Source organism: Lonchura striata, chromosome 10, assembly GCF_046129695.1.
Source record: "Lonchura striata isolate bLonStr1 chromosome 10, bLonStr1.mat, whole genome shotgun sequence".
Classification (NCBI taxonomy): domain Eukaryota; kingdom Metazoa; phylum Chordata; class Aves; order Passeriformes; family Estrildidae; genus Lonchura; species Lonchura striata.
This window is the reverse complement of record NC_134612.1, coordinates 22,861,759-22,887,339: the sequence shown is the minus strand read 5'-3', so window position 1 is coordinate 22,887,339 and position 25,581 is coordinate 22,861,759. Positions and strand designations below refer to the sequence as shown.

At 47.8% G+C, this 25,581-nt stretch overlaps 1 protein-coding gene across 2 annotated transcripts in view; it reads right to left on the bottom strand.

Moving 5' to 3' along the window:
* The window catches only part of TNIK (TRAF2 and NCK interacting kinase), a 154,266-nt gene that overhangs the window by 7,666 nt on the left and 121,019 nt on the right, over positions 1-25,581 (bottom strand). The window contains exons 16-26 of one of the 2 annotated variants that reach the window (XM_021548188.3): positions 23,980-24,144; positions 22,094-22,333; positions 19,743-19,849; positions 17,319-17,482; positions 16,110-16,207; positions 11,326-11,510; positions 8,095-8,221; positions 5,774-5,938; positions 2,799-2,913; positions 2,278-2,448; positions 1,303-1,446 (exon numbers count right to left, since the gene is read on the bottom strand). In XM_021548188.3, coding sequence (XP_021403863.2) covers positions 1,303-1,446; positions 2,278-2,448; positions 2,799-2,913; positions 5,774-5,938; positions 8,095-8,221; positions 11,326-11,510; positions 16,110-16,207; positions 17,319-17,482; positions 19,743-19,849; positions 22,094-22,333; positions 23,980-24,144 — 1,681 coding nt within the window. The remainder of the gene's footprint in view (positions 1-1,302; positions 1,447-2,277; positions 2,449-2,798; positions 2,914-5,773; positions 5,939-8,094; positions 8,222-11,325; positions 11,511-16,109; positions 16,208-17,318; positions 17,483-19,742; positions 19,850-22,093; positions 22,334-23,979; positions 24,145-25,581) is intronic. The other variant, XM_077785736.1, reaches the window with a different exon arrangement.

Genomic DNA, 25,581 nt, shown 5'->3' with positions numbered 1-25,581 from the left:
GGCTTTTGCTTCCCACTGGCTGGAAATATTCCTTTTCCTATAAATCAGTGTTCACAGAGAGACAGTAGGGCTGAGTGGGACAGTGATCCCAATGCTCCTACAGCTCAAATCTTATCCAATCACTTAACTCCTGGGTTTCTTTCCTTCCCTCTCCTTCATACAACATTAATTCCACACTGGAGATGAGACAGGAGCTCCTTGGCCTGCGACAGGCACTGCTGTTTGCCAGCAAGCCGGGTGCTGGGCTCTGCAGTGCTGAGGGGCTGCCAAATTTCTGCACAGCTGCCTGCTCTTGGATGGCTGTGACAAGGCTGCTAAATAAATCCCTGTGACTGCAGAACCTCCATTACAGGCACAGCTCACCTGAGCCTGGTGAGGCAGGACCCAAAGGATAAACCCTGTCTGCTCACAGGTTTCCACAAGTCCCCAGGACTCATTCTCAGCATCATCTTGGAGTTTGGTGCTATTCCCATTCCAGCTGTATTAAACCCCTTATCCCTACAGCTGGATCCCAAACCCACAGAGGAGCTGGAGACCAGGTAAAGGATGGAGCAGTGAGTTTGGAGCCCTGGCTGAATGGGGGGAGCAGGAATTTGCAGGTGAATGCAGAGCAAGGCCAGAGGGTCTTAACAATGTGAAAGGAAAAAGAAGGATGTATCAAACAATTTCCTAATGAGCACTTCTCCTGCTGCCCTCTGTGAGCTTTGTGTGACAGGCATCAGCAGGAGAAAGCTCTGCCCTGGCTGTCACCCACGTTCTCCTCGGGGCTGTTCTGCAGGAGGATGCTGGATGCTCTCCTTGGAGAATGGACTACAGAGGTTTTGAGGTTTTTTTGCCAGAAATCACCCCATGAATCTGATATGAGCACTCTGGAGCTCCCAGCTAAACTTGGGGACAGTGAAATGCCCGTGGTCCTCAGTGCTTGGGACAGCCCAAGCACCTCTGTGGTCTGAACTGGAAATCTAAAGCCATGGATCACAGCTCCCCCAGCCAGAGCCAAACAGACCCAAAAGCAGAGCTCTCTGCCCTCTCAGGCTGTGACTATCTCCTTTGCTGGGCCACCTGCCTGTACCCTGCACCTCCCCTTCCCTGCTCAAGGAGACTGGAGATGAAGTGCAGTCAGCTGGTGAAGGAAGCAAACTGTTGAAAGCAGATTTAACTGATTTGATTCCAGAAGAAACCACCTCCAGCTTGCCTGGGAGCTTCCCTCTGACACCAATGAGCAGGCTCTGTCTGAGCTGGAACTGCTCAGGGCTTGTGGCTGAGCAGGTGAATGGTGGGGTGGAAGCAGGAGAGGAGCACCTGATATTGTCACGAGGACATTGAGGCCCTCGAGGACGTCCATCTGCTGGAACCGCCGCCTGTTGATGAGGTTGTAGACCTTGCCCTGCCCACTCCGATCCAGCAGCATCAGGCCGTTCTCCGTGCCCACCAGCAGATTCACACCTGGAGAAGAGAGCAGAGGAGAGGGTGCCATGGTGCCAGGAGCCACGGCTGCTCCCAAGGACAGCACCCCGAGCTCATCTCTGCTGCCACCAGAAGCGTGACCGACCCAGCTGAGGCTGGGACCTTCCCATGGACAGGAGGGGTCACTCACACGACCTCGAGGGATGGGGAAGGGGCCAAGCCCCTGGTGCTGCAGTGACATTCCCACCCTATGGAATCCAGGGCTTCCCTCTGGCTGCCCTGGCAGGTCTGGGACCCTGGCAGGGGTCAGGAACCCCCTGGACAGAGCCCCCACAGACACTGTCTGTGATCTCTGTCCATGGAAAAGAGTTTTCAATCTTACAGGATGAATTACCAGCTCTGAGTGTTTGACATAAGTAATCATTAAGTGTGGCATGGGTGCAAAAGTAAAATTTTAGGATTATACATTAGGGGACCAAAGGGGACAAGATGGAGGAAATTGGGTGTGCCTTGTCCTTTTTCTCCTTCTTCATGCCCTCCATGTCTCACTGTGGTGTTGGCATTTTTCTGTTGGTTCAGGCTGGGGACAAACTGTCCAACGTAGGTGACAGATATTGGCACGTTATTGTAAATCCAGCCCAGGGAGTTTCTGGTGTTTAATGTTTGTCACATCCCACTGAGGGCAGAGCCCCACACGCTGCCCTGCAGGACAGAGCTGGGCAGGGCAGCAGAACATGTGAGAGATAAACAGAATAAACAACCTGGGAACCAGCACAGACCAATTATGGCTTCTGCTTTGGCAGTGGGGCTGACAGACAGAGACTTTGACAATCTGGAGCCACAGGGAGGGCAGGGCGTGCCCGGCCTTACCCCACAGAGCAGCACAGAGGATCTCCGAGTTGAAGCGCTTCTTGTACTTGCGGATCTCGGGGGTGTCGCTGTGGGGACGGATGTTGGTGGGGTTCACGTTCACCACCGAGATCTTGCGCGCCTCGTTCAGCTTGGCCTGCTCCTGCCTGAGCAGCTCGCTGGTGAACAGGGCTGGCAAGGGAACACACGAGCACAGGGAGGGGTTAAATATTCTGTCGGCTCTTTTTTGAGTCAATGACAATATATGGTTTATTTCTCGATGGGGGAATCGTCACTGTGTTACTGGTTTGCCCGTGCAGACAGCAGGGTGGATTTCTGCTGCTCCCTGTTTCCTCCCAGATCTTTCTGGTGGTATTTTGTTGGTGGGGGAGAGGTTGGATGGCAGCTGGAGAGGGCAAGGATACAGACACCAGCTATGTCTGGAGCAAGTGAAATGTGAGAGGTTCACTGGGGTTATTCAGGCTCCCTGACCTGCTTTCCACAAAACCCTCCCATCTCAAACTGGCCACATTGGATCTTACGATTAGCAGATGACTCTTCATCCTCATCTTCATCTTCATCAGTAGGCGAGGTCTGATACACTCTGGTGTCCACAAAGGGAGTGAAAGAGGCTTTGGTGCTACTTCCCATACCATACTAGAAAATGAACAAGAGAGAGCTCAGCACACAGAAATAACACCTGTGTACATCTAAGACTTTCTAATTAGCAAATGGTGCCTGCCTCTGCAGTGCCCTTTCTGAGCCCTCTATGAACATCTGCTCCTCCTCCCCGTAAGTAATCAGAAACAAACATTAAACTGTATTTCTGTGTGTTTGTCAGCAACAGAAAATGGGAGGAGCAGGGCCTGGCTCTGCTCTCTCCTCACAGGCAGAAGCACAGCCATGAGGACAGTCAGCAGAGAAGCCACAGGGCCAGAGGCAGAAGCCAATGCAGATAAAATCCAACCCAGAATCACAGAATCATTTAGACTGGAGCTGACCTTTAAGTTCATCAATCCACCTGTTTACTTATCTGCATGTCACACACATGTCTTAAACCTTGTCTGGGATGTCAGGCAGGTGAAGGTTTGCTTTTCCCACTTTCCCATTCCTGCTGAGGTTAGCACGGTGGTGTTGGGAGTCCCTGTGAAGCCCTGGGGCAGCTGGCACAGTTTTAAATTATCCCCAGCACTTCAAGTGGAATTGCAGAAGAGGGCATTTCTTAGTTAACAAAACTTAACCTGAGGGTATCGCAGGAAATGTCAGAGCCAATGCTTTGCTGAGGGAGTGTGGGGATGAACAAACTGCAGTGTCACGCTGCTTTCTTTTTAAAAATTGCTTTAAGGCAAAAAACGAGGCTAAGACCTCCTTCCAGGCAAAAGGAAATCCTTGCCTTTGGAGTCAAAATGAGTGAATTCCCCATTTCTTTGAGCAGCTTATCCTTCCTACTCCAGCATTTACCCAGGACAGGCTTTGGATGGGTAATGGATGAGCTCAGTTTAGAGCTGCAGCAGCAGCCAAACCCAGCTGACTCTGCAGCACCACTACAGCTCACGTTTTTCTTCTCTGGGACATTGTCCTTCTTCTGCAATAAACCTTCCCCAGCTTCCACCCAGTCACCAAGCCCCAGCTGCTCCCCGTGCCCACTGCCACCGTCCCTGTGTGACAGCTGCCATGGGGACAAGTCCCCCATGCCTGGGGAGAGGTGCCATGGGGAACACCAGCACCCTGGCACATCCCACTGAAACCAGGCTGGGCCTGTGCCTGTCCTCCACTGAGCCATAAAAGGATTCAAGGGCACAAAAAAACAGGTGTAGGAGCAGCTTCGTGACTTTTCCAAGCATTTTGGGGCTGGCATCCATGGGTGAGGCAGCATCCATGCCAAAATCAGGCTGAGCATCCTGCTTCCCTCCCAGCCCTGTTCCCTGACAGCCTGGCTGTTTCCATAGAAACAGGATGGATTTCCAAACAGAACATGGTAACTGAAGGAGTTAACAGCCTGCAGCAGGGAAGGCTGTGGGCACAGATACCTCTGCTTTGTGCTTGTTCCCTATCCAAGAAATACACAGACTCTTTCTCTGTGCTGAATGTCTTTCCCATAAAACAATAGTAATTTAAGGAAGAGAGGATTTCGGTTTTTGCAGGGATTTCCAGCTGAGAGCCAGGTGCTTTCCAGCAAATGAATTATGAAGAAACCCCTCATCCCAATGCACTGAGCATTTTTCCTTGCTCACATTCAGTTATTCTCCTCAGAAGGTGACATTTTAATAGCTTCCAAGGCTGATATTTAAATATTAAGACTTCCTCTTCCCCCAGGTCCTGTTCAACAGCCCATAAACCTGTGTGGTGGCTTACAAAGAGCATCAAGCTGCAGGCTGAGGTCGTGCTTGCATGAGTCACCTGGAAGCCTGTGAACAAAATCCCCAAGTTTCCACTCACACCCACTCCCTGCTCAGTCAACTCTAAAAATACAATTTTAGAAATGGAGAAGATCTTTTTGGTTGATATTCCATAAATGAATACATTCAAACCCAATCCCAGGCTGCATTTCAGCAGCCCCAGGATGACTGTGGAAGGTGTTACTTTCAGGATCGACTCTCTCATTGCTGCTTTTAATGCCAATGAGGAAACAGATAAAAACTTGAGGTCAAGTCAGGCACCATCTGTTCTTACGTTTTATCAATGCCCAATTCCAAGAAATTTTTATTTTTGTACTGCTAGTAAAATTACACCATAAAGTGAGAACATCATTTCTATGAAAGAACATAGGATGGCAGAACTTTTGATGTACAACCCACCAAATGAAACAAAAACATTCAATACAATAGCTTAATAAGCACCGAATGGGTTGATTTCTCATGGGAAAAATGAACTCTTTGGTTCCCACATCTAGGGATGGTAAGCTGGACACATCAACTCCCTTGGTTTATTTGTCACATCTTGTACTAAGACTTTTTACACTTTATTCAATTTTAATTCAATCATGTGCCTATAAAACATCTAGTAGAGAGAAACATTTTACCATGACAGGAAACACGCGACTTTAAAAGTGTGCAGGTTTCTTCTACTCTGAAGAACAATCTGGAATTTTGTTGGCTTTGGTTTTTGGTAACCTTTTCAGTCATGATAATTATCAGAGGTCATACAGATAGAAGCTAGGCCCAGCTGAAGCTGATGGCATCAGCGGCTCTCACCATTTCCTTTTATATCCAAGTGTCAAAAAAAAAAATGGGGCTTTCTTATCAGTTGGCAGCACTCGTGTCACACCACCAGAACTCCAGCTGGTGGGCTTGAAAGACCTAATAAATCCTTCTCCCATCAGGCTCAGACCCCTATAGCAGTACCCATCAGATTCCCTTGTATTTCTGCTACACTCGCCCATGGGGACCAGAAACAGAGAGAGGTAAGAGCCAAGAAAGGCAGGGAGGAAAGCAGGAGAGCCCTGCCAGGGGGCAGAGATGTTAATATTTGATTTAAAAGCGATGCAAAGGAGAAAGAGGAGCCCCCCACCACCTACTTCAGGCACCGAGTCCATGTCCTGCGCATGCGTGGAGACTCGCCCCAGGGCCTCGGTCGGCGTGCCCGCCGGCGAGTGGCTTTGCTGCACCAGGTCAGGCAGATTGATGTGACCTGCAAAGCCATTGCTGGCTGCGTGGCCAGAACGCTTTTTTTCACCAGAGGTCTGCAGAGACACAAGGCATGAGGAAGAAAGAGAAGGGAGGGGGGAGGGAAGAGAAAAAGAAGAGAAAAAAACCCAAACAAAACGAAGTTGTCGGCAGTCCCCCGGTTCCCAGAGCAAGCACAGGAGAAGGACCCTCTCTGTTCCATCCCCATGCAGTCTGGCAAGCAGCAAACCAAACCCCCCACTCCAGAGAATTAAAGACAGGATTAATGACAAAGTCAATATAGAGTAATTAGCCACGAAACAGCGAGAGAAGCCTGGCCACTGTTGGTTGGAGACGAGGAACGTAGGGCAGATTCTGCGCTTGCCCCCATGGGTGCAAACCCCATGGCCAGCTCTCCTCCCAAAAAGCCACTGGCAACTGGTGACAGCAGAATCTGAGCCCTCAATCAGCGTTAGCCTGGACAGCTTTGCACAGCAATGGCAAAGAGCAGCCTGACTGCAAGTGCCAGCACAGCCCTGTCCCATGTTTCTGTGACCCAAACCAGCAGTGAACAGCAGCAGCGGTGGCAGAGGAGGGGCAGAACCACCAGCAGCTTGCCCTGCACACGAGGTTCCTTGGGTTTCCATGGGGTTCCCCTTCCTTTCCATCCCCTCTCTGTGCAAGGTAGGTATTGGGAAGTTCCTCCCTTCCTCATTTATTTTGCCATTTTGATGAATCTCACCTACCTGGAGCACATCAATGAGATTGTTACAGATTTACCCATTTACTGGGATTTGTGGAAACTTTAACTGGGCTCACCAAGCCCCTGACTAGTCCTGATGACATTTATCTTTTGATTGCTCATAACCATCACCTTCAACCACACCTTGCCATCCCACTAAAGAGTGAAAAGCTCTTTGCCCAAAGACCACTGACCTCAGTGAGGCCATCTTCTGATGGCTATAGTGGTGGGGGGGAAGCAGTAAGCACCCAGCACAATGCAACACTTTGGATTTCTTATCATGCTTTCTCCTCTCAGTGGGGTTTTCCAGCTGCTTGTCTTGCCCACACCTTTTAAAACTTTCTGCATCCCGATTCTCACACAGCCCTGCTGGCACAGCACTGGTTTTACTGTTGTGATGCTGAACACAAGCTCATTTCTGGAACAGCTGCCTGTTACACAGGGACTTGTTCTCCCACTCACCCACATCATCCTCCCTGATTTAGGGATGTGCAGAGCTGTGGGGATCCCTGCTCTGAACAGCTCCAGCCCAGTGAGGGATGGGGTGGACTGTATTACTACCCCCTCCAAAACTGATGGAGAAAGGCAGCAAACATGCTGCGACTTCCTTTGCTAACTCATTCCTCTCTTTCAAAGTTGCATTCATCTTTTTCCTTCGTATGTGAAGGCATTAGATAAATGGAATTAAGAACTGAAATGCAGCTCAAGTCTTGTTTACATGTGATCTAAAAATCCCTCTACAATTGCAGACTCCAAGCTCCCCTCCCTCCTTCTCTTCTCCCATCCAGCTCCCTGATGTGCTGGTGGGAGAATGACTCCCCTGTTCCCTGACCACCAGGAGTCCAGCTCACCAGGAGTCCAGCCACCCATCTGAACTTCCACCAGCATCACCAGAAGGTTCCAGCAGCTGGGAAATTGAGAAACACCGAGGGAGATCTTCCACAGCCACTGAAGGTGCCTCCTCTGCCTCACTGCTGCAGAACCGTCCCTCAGCATTGCTCCCACCACAGCCTCACCTCTTCAGCCCTGGGGATGAGGGCTCACATCCATCTGGGATGCCCAGTGCCTCCCCCAGCAGGCTCTGAGCAGGACCAGCCTCTGCTAAAAGCCCCCAAATGCTCTACAAACACTGCACAGCTCTACCAGTCCCAAGGTGGCAAAGGCTGGGAAGAAGAGGGGAAATTTTGGGCCAGTTCCAAGTGACTTAACAAAATGCTGTAAATTAAAGATAACTCCTGCTGCCTGGAGCAATGGTGGGGGTCACAGCAGAGCCGTCTGCAGGAGCCTCCCCTGGCACTGCCATTCACTGCTGTTTGGAGTTCTGAGAAACATTTGCACTTGTCACATTGGTAAATTGCTTTAAGGAGAGCGCCAAGGAGCACAGTTTACTCCTCATTTTGTGTTCCGGACACACAGCACTGTTAGTTTTTGTGCTTACATGGGCAAAACCTCCTGAAGATGCTCCATGGAAGTGTTTGTTTTACAACTTACCTCCCTCACCATTAAAGTCCCTTCCCTTGAAATATTGCTAAACGTATCTGCGTGGGAAGTCTCGAGCCCGTGGGTTGTCACCATTCCCAGGTTGTATGGCTCGTTGCTTCCAGGAATTCCTGTTGGTCTGGGGACAGAGGGGAAAAGCATTAACGGTGAATATTCCCTTTGTTAAACTAGGTGAAAAAAACTCTAGTACACTATTATTTCAATAAGGGTCAGGCTCTACCTCACAGGAAGAAAAGTTAGAAAAATATATCCACTTAGATTTATGGGGAAATGATAGATGCTGCCAGAAATACAGGGCCAGGGTCAGGTTGATCAACTACAAATACCAAAGAGAGAGACCATTCTCTTTCTAATCCCAAGGTGTCCTGAGAGGGGCACTGATGAATGGGTAACAAGGAGTAGCATTCCTGCTCTACTTTACATAATTTTTTTCTACCTAAAAAAGCTGCAGAAAACCAAAATTTACTCCCTTTAATTCCCATCTCAACCCCCAAAAAGGAAACACCAGAGCAACTGATGGCAAATAATAACAGAGGGGATGGGGTCTGGAGAAGGTGTGGTCAGCAGGACAAGTTGTGTCCTGTAGCTTTCTGCTGTTTTCCAGGTGAAAATGTACTCCTAACCTGTGGTTTTCACCTTGAAATTTCCACAATCCAATTTGAAGAAGAGAGCTGGAATTTATTAAATTTTAGGACTGCCTGAGATTGGATGTCACAGGTGCTGAGCAGCCTCCATTACTTCTCTTGGCAGCCTGGCTGCTTAAATATAACTGGAACAAATCCACAAGCAAGCGACAAGCACCCCTGGATGATCAGACCTGTTACTTTGCATTTAAAAGCCTCACAGACCAATTGCTTCCAGCAGTGTGAGGCAATACAACCTTTAACTTCTGTGCACACCAACAAGCCTGGAGGCTTGTGAGGAAGCCTGGTCGGTGAAAAGCCAAAACAGCCTGGATTTATCATGGGGTACCTGGTCCAAGGTGGGATCTGAGCCCTGGGGACCTGGGTGGGATTGGCTCCATGCCTGCATCGCATCAAACCTTCAACTGGACAGGCATCACAGGCACTCCAGACACAGCCCACCACACTCCTATAGCACCTTTCATGTGAGGTGCTCACACCTCCCCACCATTAGCTCTTGACCAAAGGATGAGAAAATAGCAGTTATTTGAATTTTAAAGTAAGAAAACAGGGCCAGAGGAGGTTATGTTAATTTTGAGACTGTACAGCCAGTGAATGAATGGCTGAGGTAGCCCTGAGGTCCCAGATTTCATCAGTGCACAGCTTCCATGTCATCCTGCAAGAATTCCCTGGCCATGGGCAAGAGCTGGCTTGCACAGCTTAAGGAGAGGGAGCTGAAGGGAGTCATCAGAGTTTTCAGATGGAGAAATGCTGTCTCCAGAGGTGTATGGGATTATCAGTCCCTCCTACCCACTGGGACACAGAGCAGTGGATAAGTTCATCCTGCAGCAGAAGAGAGCTGGAATGAAGAGCTCAGGGAGGATACCCAGGGAAGTTTAAACATGGGTTACACAAAGATCACTCAGAAGGTGCAGCAAAAGATGAGATTATCTCTCTTGGCCCCACTTTCCAATGACAAATGCTGAACACAGGAGAATAAATCTGTTAGAAAAACACCTAAGTACATTGAGGCTGAACTCGAGCTAAGGTCCCTTTTGTGAAATAAGGGTTTAACTCAAGAGGATTTGCTTTCTTTTTCCCCCAGACATGGGGCAGTGCAGCTCTGCCTGCAGACACCCCTGCATCCCCACCCTCTGTCTCTGGGACACTCAGAGACAGGACATTATGGGACATGTGGCATTGGGCTGGCAGGGGCTGGGGGCATCCAGCTCACTGCTGTGCCTGTCATCCCACACTGGCTGCAAGGCATCCACTGAGATATTTACCCACTGGGAAGTGCTGTGTCAAACCCAAGGTGTCTGAAGAAGGATGTCAGCACAAATTAACCACTCCTGATTAAACTCCTCTTCCATGAGCAGCTTGAGGCCCCTTCTGGCACGCCTGACTGCCCATCCCATGTTGCACATTCAGAGCCATCCCTCTGCCTCCTGACTTGCTCCAACCAACTCAAGAGCTCTGATTTTAATTCTTCTGCTGGAAGGAAGCTCCAGCCCAGGAGCTTGGCACTCTGAATAACATGGACCCAAGGAGACATGGTCTCCCTGCCATTTAGAGGGCTTCTGTGCTGCTCCGTGCCCCACCACCATGAATCTGAGAATCAAATTGTTTAGCTTGGAAAACACCTCTAAATTCCTCGAGTCCAACCAACCACCGAGCACCATCATGTTCACTGCTAAACCATGCTCCTGAAGCCAGGTATGCCTGTATCAACTATAACTCATTTAGCAGGGAAAATGGAAAGGAACTGATTAAAACACAAATAATCCCCTGAAACTTTCCTACTGCTCCTCTGTGAATTAAAAGGGGCAGGATTCAGATCCTGATGCCAGGCAGAGACCTCCAGAAATGCCCCTGCAAAGCACTGGGTGGGAAGCCTGAACAGGAACTCTCTCTGAATGGCAACAGCTCCCTGTGAGTGTTGAAGCTGTGCTGCCCTGCTCTGGAGAGACTCAAATGCACAAGTGTCCCATGGGACACAACAGTCTGTTGTGCTCTGAGCTCTTCATTTTACCACTTCAACCCACCAACACTGACTGTGCCAAGGGCAGAAATCCAAAACAAAGATGCAGGATTATTATAATCCTGGCTCCACCAGCTGGCACTGGGCTGGACACCAAGTAGTGACACTTTAGCATGGCTTAATTTGGGGTAAGACCAGGCTCAAGACCAGGCAGAGTTTTAACACATCCATCCCATGGGCAGGACCCATGGTGTGGATGAGGTCAGCTGTGCCCACTCTGGCCAAAAACCTGCCTGGCTCATCAGCAGGTACAGCTCCATCAGCTTTGAGCCAACATTCACTGAATATGCAGCAGAAATAGCTCAGTTTTGCCCATTAATTCTCTCTAGTTTGGAACAGGAAAAACACTCAGGTGAGTACATCATCCCTTGCAACCACAACACCGTTCCCAGTGCCAGACATCAAATATGGACACGCTTTGGACTTGTCCTTTATCCCAGCTACTGCTCCTCCAGGCCAGGGTTTCTCCTCCAGGCCAAGACATGCTGGGGTTTCACCTCCAGAAAAACAAAGACTGGGGTTTCGTGCTCTGCCCCTTCAAAAGAAAGCGTTCCTCACATGAGCCGTGGGATGTCACTGACAGGCACAGTCCCATCGTGTGTCTCGTTCTCCCCATCCTCCTCCTCCTCCTCGCTGCTCTCCGACTCCTCGCTGGAGGAGGAGTAGTCTGTCACCTTCTTCAGGGGCCGGTTGGTTTCCTCGATGCGCAGCTCCCTCAACTCTTTGGCCAAAGCCGTCAGATCCTAGAGGGGATGGGGGCAAGGAAACAAGGAAGCAATGGCTGTTACATTCAGAGCGAGGAGAACGTCACACACATCTCTCCAAAAGCCAATGCTAACAGCACGAGCAACGAGAAATAGCTTTACAGAGTCGTTACAAACATGAGACAAACGTAAGACAATGTTTGTAGCATGTAGCATTTATTAAACAAAACAAAACTGATTTACGCTCACTGAAAAGTCAATAGCCAACCTCTTCTTTTTCTCTTTGGAACGTGTATGTGCATATATATACACACACTTATATGTATATACACGACAAAATTATATTTGTTGGAAAAGGTGAAGTTCAGTCACCATCATAGTAAACTGGAAAACAACGTCACTTCAAAGATTGGCTCGGAGAATTTCTCCTGCAGGGTTTTCTCTTCTTTCAAACTTCTCAAAGAGACCCCGTAATGGTATTTATTCTGTAATAAATGCATTTGGGAAGGAAGCAATGACAGCATCTCCCATGGAGTGGTGCAATCCCCACGTCAAGAGCTGCTTCCATGGTGAGTCTCCGCTGTCGGGCGGCTGCCGAGAGGCGGTGAGGAGCACGAGGAGAAGCGCCCAGCTCAGCCAGACTTTGGAGTCACAGCTCTGAGTCAGCCACATGATCAAAAAATAATAATAATAATAATAAAAAAAAAATCCCTCAGCAGGACCCATTAAGCACTTTATGTGAAATGTGGCAGGCTACAAGCTAAGGGAGAAAGAAAACTAAAAAAAAACAAAAAAAAAAAAACCCAAAAAGCCTTGAAACAAGAAAAAAGATAGGAGCAGTCCCAAAGCCTAGTCATAATTTTTCAGTTTACCATGACTTTGATGAGGTCTCAGACCCGACAGTCATATAAAATAGACACTGCTATTTCAAAACAAGGAACATGGCAGGCACCGTGTAGAAAAGAGACTTTTTGTTATCTTACATGCTTTTATAGCAATGCAGGGGGAAGCAGTAGGGCAGAAAAGCATGAGAGCTCGAATTAGAATGGGTTAGAGAACTCTGTTGCACAAGACATGCACATGACGAACAAAGCATTGCAATTGTCAGTCTTACCATTTCTCCCTATATTAGTGACCGAGGTAGGCATCAGTGCATTCGGTCAGAGATAAAGGATTAGGGAGAAAGAAACTCATTGAAAAAGACTAAATTCCACAATTCTCTTACGGCCACACTCTCATTTACTGCATTTCCAGTTTACCGTTCCAGCAGGGCGACTACGGCAATATTAATTATTGTTGCAAAAGGAGCTCTTAAAATCTATCCTGTCGACACGTGAAGAAAAGGATGGAGAAGCTCTATGGCTGAGATGCAAACCCAGCTTGTTTTTTAATGGTGAGGTAGGAATGTTTGGTAAGCAAGCTGAGCCCACACCTCCCGGCGGGCTCCCACCGGTGACAGCCACACATTCTGCTCCCAGGTCTGCCCTGCCCAGGCTCTGACACAGAGACTCCCCTGGACAGTGGAGAGCTTTGCATCAGACCCAGAAGTATAAGCATCCCAAAAAAGGCAAAAAAGGCCTTTTTTTTTTTTTTTAATTTTTTTTTTTTTTTTAATTGATCAATCCCTGTTTCACAGCAGGTACTTGTGATGGGTTGTATATGGGTTGTTCAGCCTGGAGAAGAGAAAGCCTCACAGGGACACCTCAGAGCATTTTCCAGCACCTAAAGAAGCTCCAGTAGGGTTGTAGAGGGACTTTGGACAAGGGTATGGAGTGACAGGACAAGGAGGAATGGCTTCAAACTGACAGAGAGTAGGTTTAGATTAGATATTGGGAAGAAATTCTTTATTTAGACTGTGGTGAGGCCCTGGCACAGGTGGCCAAGGGAAGCTGTGGCTGCCCTGTCCCTGGAAATGTTCAAGGCCAGGATGGATGGGGCTTGGAGTGACCTGGGATAGTGGAAGGTGTCCCTCCTTATGGACAGGGTGGAGGGGAACACTTTAAGGTCCCTTCCAACCCAAGCCATTTTCTGATTCTGTAGTTCTGTATCCCTCCAAATGATCTCTGTACCTTTAAGGAATGGCTCTTTACCATGATTAAATAGAGATTGTGGTATTTCAAGAGCTCCTTTTCAATGCCAACATGTTTGGGATTGAAATAGAGTCAAATCTGCAGTCACGACAACTAATTATTTTAATTAGTGCTGAAGCAGCTTCTATGATACGACTGCTTCTTTTCCTAAATAAGAATCGGCAGCAATTTGAGCAGCTTAACAATGCTTTCCATTTCGAGTATCAAACATGCTCTTTACTGAGCACTTGCCTTTGAATTGAATTAGAGCCTCTCACTTTAAAAGGGATTTTAGGACTGTGTAAGAGCCTCTTAAAACTGCAGCTGGACTTCTGCAGCACAGGACTAGCACTGAACTCCTCCCTGTCACAGCACTGGACTGTGAAAATGACTTTTTTTTTTTGCACCTTCCACTTCTAACGTGTTTCAAGGCACCCTATCAGCCTTTTTTGGCCATCACTAGAAGATAGTCAAGTATTTTAAAAATCAGCTTAATTACTTTTTAATAACTAATTTGAAAGTTATAAGAGCAGTAATACTCCCAGACAATATAATCAGATAACTCATATTTCCTAGTTAAAGCTTTGCCTCGGGATGGTTAATTCTTTGATGCTATCATTTTGTTTGAGTAATGAGCACTTTGTAGGATTAAACAATTTCACCAAGTTGCTCCTGGACCAAAAACAATCTGACAACTAGAGAGAAAGTGCTCTGTAGTTCCACACATGTTCCAAGTGTTATTACTGAGGGTGACATAATACATAAGTTCGTGGTGTCAGTGCTCTTTAATTATTTTTAATTACAAAGCCTTCTTTATATTTAATATTTGCTGGAATCAAGTCAGATTGGATTCCAAAATGACATTGCTCCTTGAGCTTGAATTCAGCACACACACTGCCTCTATTTAGACACTGATTTATGTGCTTTTTTCTTAACAAAGCACCTCATTAAACAAAATGTATTGCTCATATTTTATCCAAGAGAACAAGTTAACTAACCAGCACATCTTCCTTCTTTCCTATCATCTATTTTTAGAGGAAAGAGGCTGCAAAAAAGGCTGCTGAAACCAGTGCTTTCTGCTACAGCCCTGCAGTTACCAGTTTCTGCAGTGTGCACAGTGATGCGTGTGTGAGGCAAGTTAAATGTTAAAGCAGGAACGCTGGGTCTGTGCCCATGAATGTTTGAACATTCACCACTGCCAGATGCACATTTAAAATATTATCCTAAGTGAAAAAGGTGTACTTCAGGACTCTCATTTTTTAAGAGGATGAATGAGGACCAGCACTGCCATCAGCACCCAAGGTGGCTCTGCTGACTCTACCTTTGCAAGTGAGAATGAACAACCCACTGCTCTGTTTTTCAAGTGCCTTTTTTTGAATTAGACTTAGAACCCATTTCAAAAAGTACTTGATGGCCCCACTGAAATCAGCAGGTGGCCAGGGGCTGTGGCTGAGAGCAGAATGTGGTGAGGGGTCCAGGCTCCCCGACCTCCTCCACCGGCACGAGAATCCTCCACTCTCGCTCCTTCTCTTTCCAACACGCTGAACAATAACAGCACCACCTGCTCCCCCACGTGAAGGGATGCCTGTGCCCTGGCCTCCATGCAAGTGGTGTGGCCAGCAGGTTTTGGGCAGCCCAGGGCTGAGCAGAGCACACCAGCAGTGCTGTCCCCTCCCCGCGGGCGCCACCGGTTCGCTCTCCCGTCCGACCCGAGATTGCATCGCCACCTTTATCAACGCCAGCACCAAGAAAACCCAGCTCGGAATTAAGCACTAACTAGTCAACCTTGCATAGGCATGACCCACTGAGAAAAGATATCACTAACCTCATCTATAGCTTTCTTATAGCTCTGTGGGTAAAGGAAGAATAATCAGCATCAGAGGAAACAGATCGGGACAGGAAAAAGCCAGAGGAAGGGCAAGCAGGTTAGAAATAAAATTACAATTGTTAGCTCAACGCTGTGGAGTGTAGAGAAAAAAAACATCATCAACAAAACATTAATACACATTAAAATAGAGAAGCAGTGGAAATTCATATAGTTTTTAGGCCAACTCTGCAGTTTTAAGATACAAATATCAACAGCATTAAACCAGGAGGAAACACTTCGGATGAGATTTTGCTCAGAAAAATAGAAGGGGAGTGTACAGAGACCACTACCAGGTGGGGTTTAAGCTGGGAAGGCTGTAGGGGGCTGGTTGGTTCCCCAGCCTTCATGAGCAGAGCATCCCCCTGCTGGGTGCTGCGGGGGACATGCAGCACGGAACACAACAAGGTGCCATCGGCCACCGCCGCGCCCAAGCTAGCAAAGCCCTTAAGCATCTGCTTCACCTGGAAACACAGGCTTAAGTGCTTTCCCCTAGGCTTGGGCTCCTGGTAAAAACTCATGCACTCTCTTAAGCATTCAAATCTCCCAGGGGCTCTCGCTGTACTGCTGCTTTCCAGTCTCCCTGCTGGAGCAGCAGCAGTACTAGCCTGGTTTTTGGGGTCCCCGCGGTTGTGCCACCGCACCGAAGGGAAACGTGGCCAAGCCAGCTGGCAGCATTCCCTCGGGAAGGAATTGAGGACTCACAGCGGGTCGGCTCGGTCGTGTCACGTCCCTGTTGTCCTCCTGCTTGACCTTGGCGGGCTCATGGGAGAGCACAGGGGACCCTTCGGGCTTGGTGTTCCCTGGTGAAAGGCAGGTGGAGAGAGTGGGAATTAAAATGCTGCCAAAAGCATCACTGCATCGTGACACCTGGGACAGGTGGGAACAGGGGCTTCATCATCACTTTGCTTCTGCCGTCCTGACAAACACTCCTGGCTCCTTTTTGCTCCTCCACCAACAGAGCAAGACAAACCATAATCCTGCCCAGCCCTCTCACAGAGTTACTGCTCCTTTTCTACTAAAGAAACAAATTTACTTTGCAGAAGAGCAGGGCATGTGATAAATGAAAAGCTCTGCAGCATCTGACACCACTAGGACAATATTTGTCACAGGATTCCTCATTAGTAAAAACAAAACCAGACCTGAAATGACAATGGGTTACAAACTCCTTTTATTGACTACCTAGAGGACTGATGGTTCCAACAACAGACACCATCACCTTATGGCCAAGTCATAAAATATTCAACACATGGAGGCAGCATTTGTCTCAATGCTCTTCAGCCCTGGGGGATGGAAGCGTGGGGCTGTGCCAGAATGCAGATGTGTGGGTGTATGGGCTATGGCAACTCCACTACTCCGTTGCCATTAAACAGGGGAATGGAGTAGCTTTAAGAGAGGCTTCAGGATGAGAGAGAACAATCTGGCTACACACATAAACCCCTATCAGCACGGCTGCCTGGTGAAAGCATTTGAGAGAAAGCTTCTTACAGGTTATGCCACTCCACTGATCCCATCTCGGGCACAAAGATGAACCCCCAAAAATATATATCAATTAAAAGTAAAACACACTCCCAAAGAAGCCACATCAGGAGAGGCACTCCAGGGTGGGTGAAGACAGGAAGCACACTGGTTGTTTCCTTTGTTTACCCTAAAGCATAACTCCCATCTCCTTTTGCCAAGGCTACTTGGCAGTGAGATGCTGTGGTCATCTTATATCAGCCTCCAGGGAAATGGGGCTGTTGGCAACTCTGTCTGCAAGGCCAGCAGGTCACAAAAACACATCAGAAATGATGGATCCTCTGATTTTTTAAAAGTTTTTAAAAAGCAAGCATGAGATCACAGGCCTTTGCCCTTGCTGCTTGTCAGGAAGCCTCCCCAGGTGTGCCGGGTGCTGAGGGATGCTCCCGAGCTCACCTCTGACTCTGTTGCGCTCGCTGGAGCCAGCCTGGGAGCCAGGCTGGGATCCACCCTGGGAGCTGGGCTGGGAGCTGGGAGTGCTGGAGCTGGAGGAGCTGCCACTGCTGGTCCTCTGCAAGGGGCTCTCCACGATGGTCTCTGTCCTCCGCAAGTCTGGGTTGCTGCAGGAGGACAAAACAAAAGAGCACCATCAGCCAGGGTCACACCCACCCCCAGGGCTCCAGACCCTTCCCACACTGACAGGAGTGGCTGCAAAGGCCTCCTCAGCTGGAGGAGACAGGGCTGAGGTCACCAATTATGGGTGCACTATGACCACAACAACAAAAAAAAAATTGCCTGGAGAAGCTTTCTGCTCTTACTTGGTAGAATTTGGCAACCACTAAAAGATTCTTTGCTCTCGATCCCCTGTCTGTAGATTTGCAAAGCTTGAGTTACCTAATTAGCCACCAAAATTCTTCATAAAAGCCAGAATTTGTGATGTGCTGTTAGACAAAGACTTCAGCAAAGCAAGGATCTCAAATTTGCAGCAAGGCTGCAGACCTCTTGTACCACTTAATTCACAGTTCCCAGTTTTCATGGCTTCACTTCAAACTTGCATCAGATATCCACTTTTCCTCCTTGACTTTTCTCACCCTTGTGAACACAGATAAATCTAGAATAAAAAGTGCCCTTGGTACACAAAGAGTGACTAATATCTCTCTGGGTATCAGATGCCTTTAGGAAATTAATTCTTACTTGGCACTGAAATGACATCAGAAGAGATGTTAATGCAGAGTTAGGCAATTTGATTTTATACAATGTTTCTGGAAGAGATCTTATTCAAAGTCCACTTTAAAATATATAGAAAATACTCCCTCATTTGTCATAACAGGTGACAAATAAAATAAGGGGTATTTTTGTAATATTTGCATTTATGCATGAGGAGAATCAAGAACGAATAGGGAAAACATGGGAAAAAGGAATAATATGACATTACTGTGAGAGAAATAAAGGATTAAATAATTTCAATGAAAACTTAAGTTTAACAGACATGTGGAAGTATCATAGTAATTTCCAATTTTCATCAAACTGAAAGCTTCCACTTCATGCTGTATGGCTGACATCCTTAGCTAAATTAATTGATGAAGTATGTTTGAAAACTTTGGCAAATGATGTATTTACCTGCACTGACCAGGACTGGGACAGTGAGGGTGCAGGAAACACTGGGCAACCTTGAATTTGAATCCCAGATTTCCATTATCCTTTTTACTTTCCATACCATCACTGATAAAGACTACACAGTCCAACATCCCTCTGCATTTTAAACTGTCCTTCAAGCAACAGCTAATTAAAAGAACAACATTTTCAAGAATTCAAAATGTTTCAGCCTTTGGCAAAGAAGAGCAACAAACCATGACATGCTTTTTCTCTAATTAAAACAAAAAAAAACCCCAAAAAAACCCCAACAAAAAATACTCTTCCTCCTACTGCTGTCCCTGCCAGTGACTTGGGGCTGCTGCCCGTGCGTTTGCCGAAGCACAGAGGGGGCACTGGGCTGGAGAGGGAGGCGTATGCTGACACTGGTGACAGCACACACCATGAACATCCCCACATTCACTTTTTGACCTCACCCTCTGAGGACAAGGCAGGAAGAAGCAGCCAAGCAAGGCTAATTGGAACTCGCATTTCTCCCGGGATCTGCCCTGTCTGAGGTCTCGTTCTGTGCAGCAGAGACAAGCTCTTGCATGACTAAGCTGTGTTTTTCCCATCCAGCTCTGAGCAGAGCCTGTCAGCTTCCCTGCTCGTTTTAAACATGCCCAGGGACAGCTGTGACACAGCAGAGATGGGAGCATGGCGATGGCACAGCACCTTCCCAGGAGCTCACTGCTGTGCCAGAGCTGGACCTGGCTAAGCTAAAGGCCCAGCCCCAGAAAGCTGAAAGGAATTCAATCCTTGATCTACATCTAGGGAAGATCTCAGCAAGCTGTATGAGTGTCTGTCCTGCAGCACATTCTTTAGTCATTATCTGTGAAAATGTATGGAATGTACCACTGAGACCTCCCCACTGGCTTATAGGGATCCACTGATGTGCAAGAGGTGAGAACCAGGACCTAATTCCACTAAGAGAAGCACCCAAAATCCTGTTTGATTCCACAGCAGCAAATGCAGCATCCACCTCCAAACCCTGCAATGCCCAGGAATGCATTCAGCCAAGGAAGCAAAGCCTCCAGGGATTCCAGTGCTCCAAGCCTTGTCAGCACAAATCTCTGTTGGATGCAAAAATTCATCCCCGACTCAAGAGAAGCCTTGCAAATGTGGTGTTCAGTCAGCTAAAGCAGGGCTGGACTGCAGCTCGTGTCTGGGCTCCCAGCTGGGCAATGCTGGGGCAGTGCAGCAGTGGCACACCAGGATCACTCCTGCCCATCCCCTCCCTGTCCTCACCTTGCCCGAATGGGCTGGGAGCCCAGGCGGGGCCCCAGGGCGCTGCCATTGCCTGGGGAGTTCTTCCTTGCCAGGGCAGGGGATATGGAAGTGGTTCGTTGAGGCACCTGGAAAGGAATGGAGACATCTGCAGTCAGCCAGGCTGGGCCACTCGCTCGCCTGAGCCATCACACAACACCACCTTCCAGCTCTGCCTTAAGGCTGATTTACAGCTGATTTCCCACTGAGAGAAAGGCAGATTTAGGGCAATTATAAAATACAAGGCTCTCAGCTTTTAGAAGGAATCACTGGAGTGTGAGGCAGCAGCAAGCTGCAGTGGTGCTCTCAGGGATGCTCCTGGCACAGGAGCCCCCAGAGCAGCCTGGCTACCACCAAACAGGACACTTACTTCTAAAAGAAATGTATGCACATACACACAAATATATATATAGTTTAAATCTAACAAAACCCATAAATGTAATTTTTAAAATACAATTCAGACTGAAGTGCATTTCAACAGCCACAACGGAGGTTTTGTATCTAGCTCAGATATGACACACGCCAGCAGACAGAAGGTGTTGACTTGGACAAACAAGAGGGTTGACAGAGGGAAGATCCAGACTGACCCACCTAACACTGAGATTAAACACTGTGACCTTCACTGAGCTTCAGATGCCACTGCTGCTGGCAGAATGGCTCAGCATCAACACCCAAAGCCAACCACAGCCTACAGGGGCAGTGACAGGTAACCCTGGAACTCTGCCCCATCCCGTGGGAGCTCAGGCATCACTGCGTGGCCACAGGTGCAGTGGCCTCATCCCCCAGCACCTCAGGTGATGTGGAGAGGCAAGACAATACTCACCGTTCAATACCTTGCACCAGGTAACAGAAAGGCCAAGGGCTTGTCAGGATTAGCAAGAAAAAGGATTAGGCTTGGCTTTTTTAAAGAATAAACACACGGTTGCATTAGGCAAGATAAGAGAAGATATAGAGAGCCTGGACTGCAGCATCACCAGCTGCAGCATGTCCCAGTACAAAGCAGTCTCCCCTCCAGGTAGGGTACTCTGCAGTCAGGACTTGGGGAGTTTTCCACCTTCCTCTGAAGCATCCAGCCATAAGCACTGGCAGAAACAAGACCCTGGACCATGGAGACAGCTGGTCCTGCCCCTGGGGGCAGTCCTTTTGCTCCTGCTTGCAAACACCTCAAACCCACCTTGGGCAGTCCAGTGTGAAGTCAGGCTCCTCATGGGTGGTGCTGCCAACACAACAGCCCTAAATGTGATCTGGTGGGATCCTTTCCAGAGTCCACTTCCCCCCAGCCAAGGGGGAAAATACTGCACAGTGCTGGAGAACAGCTTTTCTCCCAGCAGCCACGGTCTCACCACGCAGGGCTTCACTGCAGCCGAGCGTCCTTCTCAAAGGACTCATGGCAAAAGCCAGTATTAAATTGCAGGGGCTTTTTCTTAATTAGGTTAAAACCAGGCAGCCACCCTCCTGCACTATGAAGGAGCCAAGCACACAGACAGTTCCAGGAGCTCTTGGCTTGCTGTTGCCTTCAGCAGAGCACTGATGTCTCCTCTTGCTTGGTGACAGCAGAAATAGGAACATTCTAAACACCCATGACACCACCACAGATCCCTTGCAAAGGGAGGCTTACCTGGTGATTGCGACTTTGCTCTTAAAAAGGCAAGTCACTCACATTGCAAATACATAGAAAAATTGCCTCTCAATCAGGGACAAATACTGCCTCCCTGTCACTAATCAATTTATAATCATTTCTCCTCTGTAAAAATCCTCCCGGCTGAGCACTGATTCACTGTAAGGGGAACTTTAATGGCTAAGTTATAATTCTTCCAAAGTGAAGGTATATAAACAACACAATCGAAATACTGGTCCAGAAGAATCCTAATTAAAGAGGTACTGCCAGACACTGCCAAAATGTCAATGAATGTATAAAGCTGCTGGAGCCCTTACAAGTCTTCCATCAATATTGATCGTAACTGGAGGCATAGTACTGGACTAAAAAGGACCCGTCTTATTGAGTATGACAAATTTTATGTTCCTATAATTCTATTTAAGCAGAAGGTTGTTTTTTATCCAAGGGAAAGAAGAGATTAATTTGTTTTGGCCTCTGTCTGAGCTCGAGAACTTTCTTTGCTGGAGGGCAGTGCTGTTTTGCAGCTATTTTTTGCAGCCAAGAGCAGCTCCCAGCATGTCCTGCAAACCCTGCCTGAGGAAATGCAGCCCCTGGGCAGGTCAGGCCCCACTGCAGAGCCTCGGGGTGGGCTCAGTCCTGCCCACTCTGCTTTGCCAGAGGGACTCAGCTCTGGGATTGCCTCTGACGTGCTGAAAGCGAGGAGCAATTGTGTTACCTTTGGTGGAATGTCTTCCTCCTGCCGTAACCAAGAACTTCGGTCAAACTTTTCAATGCGAGGGGGCAGAGGAGGGTTTTCTGAGGTGGGGTCCGAGTTCTGCCTTGGCATCTCAGTGCGGTGAGAGGTCACCGTCAGAGCCTCCTGAAACCCAGCCAGTCCCTTTGCAGGCTGTTCATGCAGTGACTGAGACCCAGACAAGGAGCTTCCTTGGGATTTCACAGTGACCAGATGTGGAATCTAAGCACCAAGTCAAAACAGAACTATCAGTCAAAATGGAGGGTTAAAAAAAAACCAAAAGAATAAAAAAGAATTTAAAAATTTGATTTAAAAAAATTTTTTTTTGATTAGCACTTTGGATGCACTGAAAAGCCCCCTTGGTCTGAGATCAGCACTGCCTTGGTTTCAGGAACTTCTGACTTACATCACTTCAAGGCAAGATCTGTTAAAAATCACACTCCCGCACACGCTGTGCCCGCCCCAGGCTCTGCTGCTGCTGGCCCAAAGTCCAGCTCCTACACCTGCACCTCTGTGGTTGTACTAATGAGGTTTGGCATGGATTTTCCATGTTAAAAATGAAAAAAAAAACAAAAAGAAGGAAACGATAATAAATAATAATTGATTAAAAAAATCGTCAGGAATTCTGAGGCATAGATGGCTTAAAAAATATCTTGAGGTATGAGCTTCTACAGGTCTTGGTGGCTCCCATGGACTTGCCCTACAGGTTGCAAGTTTAAGGAATATTGACATCTGTTCTGGGAAATCTGTGAAAATCACAAGGTTACAGTTTGGGAAATCAGAGCTTCTTCCCCAGACTCTGTGAAGCTGCACTCCTTTGATACAACAGGGTTGTGACTTTTATTTAAAATTTCTACATACAGATCTCTGTACGTGTCCATATCTCACGGGTACACAAGTATGCACACACACACTGACACAGGGCTCTGGGCTTCAAGCAATTCTTTCCTGAGTATTTTATTGCGAAAAAAAAGTCTTTGTAGCTGCTGATGGTACAGGGTGCCAAGAAGGTCACTGAAAATTATTTGGTCAGTCAGAGGGATGACAGTGAAGTGGGGTTTTGCCCACTTTCCAAATGCATACAAAGAAAGTATGTTTCAGGGCTTTCCTGCACATTTTTGTTTAAAGCTGGCTCCCGTACTGGAGGTGCCACACGTGGCTGGCACTTAGTTGGCACATATTCCATAGAAAGCCCAGCTGAACTTGGAGCAAAGGCTTTGTACTTCCCTCCGAAATCCCTGCTGGACTCTGTGGATCTGTGGGAGCAATTCCAAGGCTGGACCAGAGCCAGCACCGACACTCCTACAGCTTTTAGTAGCAGATACTTGCAGACCTCATGTCTGGGAGAAACTTCTAAAATAACGATGCCCCTCCTCTGTGACAGTCATGGTGATCTATGCCCTCTCCAGATGTGATTGTGACTGATGTCAACTCAATGGAAAACCAAAACAAAACCTTGAATATAAAGCGGCAAAGAAAGCAAAACCTCTTTCTGATGATCCTCAGCATCAAAGCATCCCGGGTCTTTTGTACCAGGCTTTGTGGTTTTAATCCTTTACATAAACCAGATCCAAAGAGGATCAGAGCAACAGCTGCACTGGACCAGAGCAGCAGTTCCTCCTGGTCCTCCAGCTTGTTTCTAGCAGTAACCAGTACGTGATGCTTCAAAGGAAGGTATAAACCAGCGTGATGTTGCTAACACATGGAGGTGACAAGAGGAATACACTCATGCATGTAGATGCTGCTCTTACTGATGAATATGCTTAAGGCTGAGAAACCAGGGAGCCAGGTGCTATTTCCCTTCATCCACTCTTCCTTGTTTCCTTGCCAGCACCCCCAGCCTCCTGGCAACGGGGGAGCACCATTACCTGCGGGTCCACGGGTCGGAGCAGGGGTGGGGTCCGGGCTGGCTGCACGCCGCTGATGCTGAAGGACTCGGACCGAGGAGGCAGGTTGGGGTCAGAGATCCTGTTGGCCACCTTATGGGGCATGGCCGGCGAGCTCTGGCGATTGAGCCGGGAGCGCTCCTCCACCTGTGGGACACGGGGAGAGGGGTCAGCGCCCCCAGGAACCCATTTCCAATGGAAAGCCAAGGTATGCATAAACATACAGAAAGCTCCCTGTCACAGTGAGCTCATGGGCACTATTTCCCCTTTCCCGGGACCCTGTGACTCTGATCAGATAACCCTGGACCCCTCCTTCCTGCCCCAACTGGTGGAGAGCCAGGGAAGCCCACCCTGCCCAAAGTCTATATAGACCCCTGACATTTCCTGTTCATGCTCTTTTGCTCCATTCTCTACATGGACACCACAGAATAAAGAGAGTTAAGCCAAGTATTTTGGGGTAAGAGCCTCTTTTGGAAATCTTTGCCATCTCCCTGATATTCTTCCCCTCACAGCCTCAGATCTCTGGGCTAGCCTGATATTCAGGGGGCTGTGCGAGGGGGGGAACATCAGCTCCCTTCTCTTTAGGTATGCCACCCTTGTGCCAAGAATGACACAAGAACAGATGAGGACGCAGCGTAAAAAGGAAGAAAAGAAGGCCTTAATGGAAAGGAAATTTCAGCTTAAATAGACTGATATGATACATTCTATTTGACTGGTTAGTTAATAGAAACATCTTTCTCACACACCATCCTTGAGAGAAACAGAAGAGCAAGGTGGAAAAGCACCACCTGCAGATTGTTTATGCTAACAAATTACCACATTCCTACAACTCCCTAAAAATTCTCACAAGCCACTGTGAGAAACGATTGCTGTTTCTCTCTCCCTGACCAGGCTGGCATCCACATAGGTATATCATATCTATTGTTTGATCAAGGTGGTGATCAGTCACAGGCTGGACTTGATGATCTTGGCGGTGTTTCCCAGCCTAAGTGATTCTGTGATCATGGAATCCAAGTTATCCTGTTATTGCAAACTGTGCAATAAATGTGTTTTAAAGACATGAAAAGGACTGCTTGAATTTATATGCTTAATTAATTTCTGAATATGAAATGGAAAAATTAAGAAACGAAAAAGAAAAAATAAAGAAAAGGCAGCACACCTCAGAGAGATGTTACTAGAAGATGACTCCTGAGAAGCTCTGGCTTCTTCTCAAATGGATCTCTAATCAAGGGGACCATTTTCCTTCACTGTTATAAACACCACAACAGGTAGTTTTGTTTGATCTGAATAAAAGAATAAACATGGCAGCCGGAAAACTGTTTGCTTTGATCTGAATTTACTGAGTCTGGCACCTTGTCATGTATGGGAGGGGAAAAACCTCTTTTACTGAGAGAGAACATCAACCCAAAGGCCACTGCTTTCAGCTCCCCTTGATGGGAACACGGTGGTTTCAGCTCACCCAGCCGTGCCATCCTGTAGTTAGGCTGTGCATTGATATTCAGGCAGCATATGCTATGCAGAATTTTTGATACCTCCAGATCTGATGTGTATTTTATTTATGTGTCATTAAAGTGTTAAATACCC